At 43.4% G+C, this 8,420-nt stretch overlaps 1 protein-coding gene across 2 annotated transcripts in view; it reads right to left on the bottom strand.

The window, feature by feature from the left end:
- Nucleotides 1–634: 634 nt before the first annotated feature.
- The window catches only part of LOC110504238 (nesprin-1), a 180,891-nt gene continuing 173,105 nt past the window's right edge, over nt 635–8,420 (bottom strand). For both annotated transcript variants that reach the window (XM_090221294.1, XM_090221295.1), the window contains 4 exons: nt 7,603–7,815; nt 4,795–4,890; nt 3,730–3,800; nt 635–1,890 (listed from right to left, as the gene is read on the bottom strand). In XM_090221294.1, the coding sequence (XP_090077420.1) occupies nt 1,647–1,890; nt 3,730–3,800; nt 4,795–4,890; nt 7,603–7,815 (624 nt within the window). In that variant the 3' untranslated portion in view covers nt 635–1,646. The remainder of the gene's footprint in view (nt 1,891–3,729; nt 3,801–4,794; nt 4,891–7,602; nt 7,816–8,420) is intronic.

Genomic DNA, 8,420 nt, shown 5'->3' with positions numbered 1-8,420 from the left:
CCATCACCACTCCCTGGTCCTGTCCTACCCAACACCATGACCTCCACCATCACCACTCCCTGGTTCTGTCCTACCCAACACCATGACCTCCACCATCACCACTCCCTGGTTCTGTCCTACCCACCACCATGACCTCCACCATCACAACCACCACTCCCTGGTCCTGTCCTACCCACCACCATGACCTCCACCATCACCACTCCCTGGTCCTGTCCTACCCACCACCAGGACTCCCATCTCCCAGAGCTCCAGAACAAACATACCTCTGGGTCTATCGGATCCCTCTCAGCTGTCTCTCAGAGGTCCACTGACCCTGTGGCTCTCCCCGTGAATGAAGCGTACGGGCTAGATTCAATCTGTATCATGGAATTGAATGTCAATCGCATTGTAGCACTGATCTATGCCTAAATCTCCCCAGAGGACTCCGCTCAAGACAGGCACCTGAATGAAATTTGAGAGGTATCATATGTTTTTTGGACCATTGAAATTGTGCTTTGAATTGAGTTTATGATGTATGGAAGGTAGGATCCAAAGACTGATTCAGCGTTATTGACTTGACAGAGTAGAAGAGTTAGAAATGTTGCTTCCCACAGAGAGGAATTATGTTAAATAAAAGACAGAATCAAAATGAGAATTTGGCATTCAATATTTGTAATTTAGGGTCAGATATAGATTATTGATTTACATTGATATTATGTACAGAATATGTTAAGTAATCCTGGACTGTTGTACATTTAATACTAAACACACAGAGCCATAGAAAATATACAGTTTTATAATTCGTTATACTGTTGATTAATAGTTTGTTTGTAGAATCCATATTTTCAGCTAGAAAAATAAAAATGAGTGTTCAGTCCATATTTTCAATGTTTCTTATGCTTTTAAACAGTTTATAGCAAATAACTCTTCATTACGGCCTTTCTTTTACATACACATTCAATACACAATTCAGACTAAATAGATTCTTACGCCCAGGTATAATTCAGATTAAAAATCAAATATTCATCACGGACACACCCATAAGCAAAGATCATAACCGCATGCCAAAACACAAGTAAAAAAAATATTGCAATATAAGTAATCTTAAAATGATATTTTACAAGTGTTCAATTGCTACAGCAGGCACATTCACAGAGTATATGCTCTGCATTGAACTAGAGGACAAATGGCAACACATGGCATGTACCTTAACAGGGGATATCCACTGACTGCCGTCATAAACATTTTTGGTTCTTACATTTGCTGCCCCTAAGACGCTTCTTCGTCTATACATACAACATAACAGAAAACTAAAAGAAGACACGAGTGAAAAGACAAGTTAAGAGTGCTGCTGTACTTCATCCATACAGAACAAAGAAGATATAACTAAGGTTTTTGCTTGCTTATGCACGGCAACACAAGGTGCAGAATGACGGAACGCCATATCTCTATTCTTCATGGAAGCTGCAAACTAGCGGAGCATTGAAACAGTTCCCGCACTGTTATTGGGGGAAAAAACGACAAGAGAGAGACCCATAGAGTTGAAATCCACAACAGTCAAGAAGTTCAAAAAGCCCAACTATTCTCCTCAGGTTCGTCTCCATACCAGGGCCAGGCTGTATTCTCGCTCGGTACCCAGAACCAAATGTTTGGTCTGTCATGAAAGATTATACAGGAGGGGGCCCGTTGGTGTATTGTAGCATCGGGTGGAAGGAACGGGCAAAGTTATTGGACTGGCTGCAGTCGAAATCCGCCTCACACACTGGCACCAGGCAGACCATGCCCACCAGCAGCAAGAGGAACAGCAACTGGAGGGGCACCGCCACCCGTAGGACGCGGTACAGGAAACATGACGATGATGATTTCCCCTCTGCCTCAGAAGGGGAGGAAGCGGACCCAGCGACGGGAAACCTGATAGGATACGACACGGAGAGCACACAACAACACAACAAGCAGACTTAGGTTATGACACCTACTGTACAGCTAAGGACATGTATCCAGACCAGACCATCCATCCAACTATCCATTTTGTCATTGGATTCAACAGAATCAAATATCTATTTCCTTTGTAGTTTACAAGACAGAAACTATGTTATTGCTCTACAAGTATAATGATGAACTGTGTATTGACACAGCCATGATCAAATTACCAAATTATATTTAATCAATAAGGCCCGAGGGTGTGGTATATGGCCAATATACCACGGCTAAGGGCTGTTCTTAGGCACGATGCAACGCAAACCCCCTAGGTGCCTTATTGCTATTATAAACTGGTTACCAACGTAATAAGATGAGTAAAAAAAAATGTGGGGGTCATACCCGTGGTATACGGTCTGATATACCACGGCTGACAGCCAATCAGCATTCAGGGCTCAAACCACCCAGTTTATATTGGTAATCAATACACCCACAGTCAGTTGAATGACACTTGACAAACACTGACAAACATTTTCAAGAAATGATTTTCAAACCCATAAAACAAATACAGGATGTTGAGCTGACACTCCTTTGTAAAAGGATGTAAGGTGTTAGGACGGGAGACAAAATGCATGCAGGAAGTAGCAGTTTAAATGTTTTAGATAGTCCTTCAAGACCTCTCTGTGAGGAGTTTAAATCCTGATAAATGCAAAGCATGCCAAGACAGGAGCATAGCAGCATAGAGCAGTCTGTTTTAAAGGGTGTAGCTAGGTGAAGCTCGATGTAGCATTAGTCAGTAGCAGAACCATCTTAATATACCCTCATCTGACTGGGCTGCTGTCAAACTGAGAAGACAGACTATATCTATTAACATGCTAAATAACATGTTTTGTACTATTCACTATTAACTCATATTTCTCAGGTAAGGGATGAACACTACAGTAACACAATTATAGCGTTCTGATTTACAACACTTTACGACAATGTGGTACCTGCTGTTTCTCTGGCATAGCTGACAATGGGGCCTATTTGAATTAGCTTACACCAAATGGAATCCTAAAATTATAAATCATGGTATGCATAGCCAGATAACAGTGATGTTCGTTTTACCCTCAGGTCTGTCTGTCTAGACTGTGATCAAAGTGCCCCCTAACATTCCACAAATGGAGACATGATAGGGGCGATGGCTGATTGAGGGGAGTGAGGGGGAGATGGTGGATTCGGTGTGTGAAATAGAAGAAATAGATTAAATAGATGTCACACACAAGAGAAAGAAAGAAAGAAATAGAGAGATAGACTTGCTGCCATCATATTGTTCATTGCAGATGCTTGCTGGCTTGGCAATTCAAGAGAACAAATGCGTGTGCTCACTAGCAGTAGAGAAGGAGCGGTAGAGCTCTATAGTTACCAAGAGGTATTAGAGAAACTGTTGACAGTATGTTAAGCACTCAAGGTGCATTCTGGGTAGCGTAGTTAATCAAGCAGCCGAGGACATTGGCAACAAAGAGGCCTATATATTTAGTTATTGCAGAACTGTAGTGTAAAGGATGTGTGGGCTATAACCACATTTTCTGCAAAACCCTATAGCCTCTACATAGTGTCTAGAATGGTAGAAGATGATGGAATCCATTTTTAATTCAACTTTGATGAACCTTTGGAAGTAAGTAAAAATCAGTATTCAGGGTTTTCAATTTTTTCTTTTACAATACAGTTGTTGCAATGTACTGTATGTGTTGTCAGTGCAGCACAACGGACTACGGTTCCAGAACAGGTGTAACATGTTCCAGGAGTTCTATTGTCTTCTGGGTGTTCTACAAACCAGGAGAAAGGTACCTGTGTGATCTGTGTGGACTGCTCACAGAGGGTCCAGAGGTCTGCTGTGACATACTACATTTGCCCCGTTGCTGTTTGCAATGAACACGGGGGTAAAAGAAAGAAAGTATGTTTCAGTCCAGGCAAATAAAGAACAAAGCTACCGATGAAAAGAAAATACCCCAAATAAAGAATAGAAGGTGATCTTAGAAGAAATCAAATATGTGAAGGAAGGTGACAACTAGAGAAAATAAATTAACTAGCTTTTTTCAAAGTGTACAGCTACTTTGAACAGCTACAGCTGGATGGTCATGCTGTTATTTGGAACAAAGGGAATTCATTCGCTGCTGAAGCACAACGTATGATATGATGCATGATTTTCTATGTGGAAGACAGATGTAACAAATTTAAGATATACATGTACTGTATCTTCAAATCACTGAGATCAACCATTGGGATTGAAGGGAAGACAAGACATAACTTGTATAGAATTTAATTGATAAAAACCAAGGGTTTTCAGCAGTATTAAAGAGCCAATATTCCATGAGCACTAAACTACAGCACTCTAAAACTACAGGACTCTAAAACCCCAGGACTCTAAAACTACAGGACTCTAAAACCACAGCACTCTAAAACCACAGGACTAAAGAAAAGAAGAAAAAAAGATGGGACATATTTGGTCAGGAGAAACCAGAAGTAGATGTTGAAGTTTAGGGGGAAAGTCAATCAATAAAATAAGATAATATATATATATATTTTTTAAGAGGGGGTATAATGATGTCTCAAGTGCTCTGGTCGGTTTGTCTCTGGGAGATGATATAACATGAAATAATAAAAGTGTGGAAAAAGAGTCAGAGTTGTGTGTGGAATGTATATACATGTAGGAAGGTGTACAGAGAAGAGATGAGAAAGAGAGGTCCTGGGATGGTGGGAGGGAGTGACTTTGCATGGCCTTAAACTGGAGCAAACTGGGCGTTGCATTCAGGGGCACAAGTGACGCACTGTCAGTCTTAGGGAGGAAGTGCCAAACACCTTCCTTCTAGTAGGGCACCATGTAACCATGTCAGGAGTATTACTATACGTTACCGATCGACGGTGACTTGGCGTGCTCCTGCCCGACACCGGGCTTATGGAACCAGAGGTGGAGTCTAGCTCATCAGCTGACGACCACGTAGACAGATCCTGAGATGAAAGAGAGGAGAAAGAGAGAGACAAGAGGGAGGGAGAAAGAGGATGAGAGGGGGGAGGGAGGGCGAGAGGGAGAGAGAGAGAGATACACACAGAGGGAGGGAGGGAGGCCAAGCATGAAACGGTGTTAGATACAGTAGAGAAACGCTACAAACCTGTCTCCAGCACTATTTCTTATTGTGTAATGTGTCTACTGCACGCTCCCTAAAACACTTCTGCGAGCAGGATTTTCTAATCGACCTGGCCCGGGTATCCTGGAAGGATATTGACCTCATCCCGTCAGTCGAGGATGCCTGGTCATTCTTTAGAAGTAATTTCCTCACCATCTTAGATAAGCATGCCCCGTTCAAAAAATGCAGAACTAAGAACAGATATAGCCCTTGGTTCACTCCAGACCTGACTGCCCTTGACCAGCACAAAAACATCCTGTGGCGGACTGCCATAGCATCGAATAGTCCCCACGATATGCAACTGTTCAGGGAAGTCAGGAACCAATACACGCAGTCAGTCAGGAGAGCAAAGGCTAGCTTTTTCAAGCAGAAATTCGCATCCTGTAGCTCTAACTCCAAAAAGTTTTGGGACACTGGTAAAGTCCATGGAGAACAAGAGCACCTCCTCCCAGCTGCCCACTGCACCGAGGCTAGGTAACACGGTCACCACTGATAAATCCATGATAATCGAACATTTCAATAAGCATTTCTCAATGACTGGCCATGCCTTCCTCCTGGCTACTCCAACCCCGGCCTCCTGGCTACTCGCCCAAGCCTCCCCAGATTCTCTTTCACCCATATCCAGACAGCAGATGTTCTGAAAGAGCTGCAAAACCTGGACCAGTACAAATCAGCTGGGCTAGACAATCTGGACCCTCTCTTTCCAAAACTATCCGCCGCCATTGTTGCAACCCCCGTCCGAGATCCCTAAAGATTGGAAAGCTGCAGCGGTCATCCCCCTCTTCAAAGGGGGTGACACCCTAGACCCAAACTGTTACAGACCTATATCCATGCTGCCCTGCCTATCTAAAGTCTACGAAAGCCAAGTTAATAAACAGATCACTGACCATTTCGAATCCCACCGTACCTTCTCCGCTGTGCAATCCGGGTGCACCTCAGCCACGCTCAAGGTACTAAACGATATCATAACCGGCATCGATAAAAGACAGTACTGTGCAGCCGTCTTCACCGACCTGGCCAAGGCTTTCGACTCTGTCAATCACCACATTCTTATCGGCAGACTCAATAGCCTTGGTTTTTCTGAAGACTGCCTCGCTTGGTTCACCAACTACTTTGCAGACAGAGTTCAGTGTGTCAAATCGGAGGGCATGTTGTCCGGACCTCTGGCGGTCTCTATGGGGGTACCGCAGGGTTACATTTTCGGGCTGACTCTTTTCTCTGTATATATCAATGATGTCGCTCTTGCTGCAGGCGATTCCCTGATCCACCTCTACGCAGACGCCACCATTCTGTATACTTCTGGCCCTTCCTTGGACACTGTGCTAGCTTCAATGCCATTCAACACTCCTTCCGTGGCCTCCAACTGCTCTTAAATGCTAGTAAAACCAAATGCATGCTTTTCAACCGTTCGCTGCCCACACTCGCCCACCCGACTAGCATCACCACCCTGGACGGTGCCGACCTAGAATGTGTGAACAACTATAAATACCTAGGTGTCTGGCTAGACTGTAAACTCTCCTTCCAGACTCATATTAAACATCGCTAATCCAAAATCAAATCTAGAATCGGCTTTCTATTTTGCAACAAAGCCTCCTTCACTCACGCCGCCAAACTTACCCTAGTAAAACTGACTATCCTACCGATCCTCGACTTCGGCGATGTCATCTACAAAATAGCTTCCAACACTCTACTCAGCAAACTGGATGCAGTCTATCACAGTGCCACCCGTTGTGTTCCCAAATCACCGTATACCACCCACCACTGCGACCTGTATGCTCTAGTCGGCTGGCCCTCACTACATACTCGTTGCCAGACCCACTGGCTCCAGGTCATCTATAAGTCTATGCTAAGTAAAGCTCCGCCTTATCTCAGTTCACTGGTCACGATAACAACACCCACCCGTAGCACACATTCCAGCAGGTATGACTCACGGATCATCCCCAAAGCCAACACCTCATTTGGCCGCCTTTCCTTCCAGTTCTCTGCTTTGAATTACAAAAATATTTTATTCTTTTACTTCCCTCACCAACTTTAAACATAAACTATCTGAGCAGCTAACCGATCACTGCAGCTGTACATAGTCCGTCTGTAAATAGCCCACCCAATCTACCTACTTCATCCCCATACTGTTTTTATTTTATTTACTTTTCTGCTCTTTTTCACACCAGTATCTCTACTTGCACATCATCATCTGCTCATTTATCACTCCAGTGCTAATCTGTTAAATTGTAATTATTCGCTCCTATGGCCTTTTTATTGCCTACCTCCTAATGCCCTTTGCACACACTGTAGATATACTTTCCTTTCTCTACTGTGTCATTGACTTGTTTGTGCTATTGCCTTGTTTGTTTACTCCATGTGTAACTCTGTGTTGTTGACTGTGTCACACTGCTTTGCTTTATCTTGGCCAGGTCGCAGTTGCAAATGAGAACTTGTTCTCAACTAGCCTACCTGGTTAAATAAAGGTGAAATAAAAAAAGAAATGGAGATACATTCCATTGTTCTTTTTTAATTGTAAAAGTGCGTCTGTTCTGACCTGTTGGCTGCTGTTCATGTCCAGAATCTTCTCCAGCTCTTTGAGGTCTCTGGTCACCTCCTTGAAGAGCAGTTTGAGGCGGTTCCCGATGACGTGAACCTTCTCCTTGGCCTCCAGACAGTCACTGCCCTCGCTGTTGACCAGCAGCTGCAGGGACATGTCCTGCAGGGACAACACCTTCCTCTGGGTGTCTAGCAGCTCACAGCGGATTTTCTGTGGAGGGAGTGAGGGAGATTGGTTGGTTCACAATTTTACTTACTGCAAGGTGTCAGTCACTCAAGGACATTTTCTAATTTGAGATCCCCACGCTTAATTTAAAAGTCTCCAGTTGACATCAATCAATAATTTATATAAAAGTCAGATTTGTGTGTGCTTATCTCAACTCCGAATCAGCCCTCACAGAATATGGTTTATGCCATCTGACTGTGGAATCCACTGTCTCATCAGCCCAGCCAAGCAATGTATAAACTTGATCTCCACTATAAGAAGCATCTAGACATTATCTCATATTTCCTTTAGACTAACATTTCTTTTTTTAACAGTGGAGATTTGTATAAACATTACTGTCTGTCTCTCCGACATTTGCAACATTGTTTCAATATTCAATCAATCTCCATCTGTCCCATAGTAATGAATGTGTCGGGAGTCGGGACGAGACAGACAGACAGTTTCTCAGCCAGTCGAAATCATGAATCAGCTGGCATAATTTTTATGGATATAAACAAAGAAATGTCAATTGAAAAAAAGGTCAAACCAAACGAAGTGCAGCTAGTTTGCAGTTTTTCCAGCTTCAGTTTGAAGTGATTGTGTTAGCTGTG

Source organism: Oncorhynchus mykiss, chromosome 25, assembly GCF_057628025.1.
Source record: "Oncorhynchus mykiss isolate SJ-2025 chromosome 25, ASM5762802v1, whole genome shotgun sequence".
In the NCBI taxonomy this organism is placed as follows: domain Eukaryota; kingdom Metazoa; phylum Chordata; class Actinopteri; order Salmoniformes; family Salmonidae; genus Oncorhynchus; species Oncorhynchus mykiss.
The sequence above is the reverse complement of the archived record's forward strand: the minus strand, read 5'-3'. Positions and strand labels throughout refer to the sequence as shown.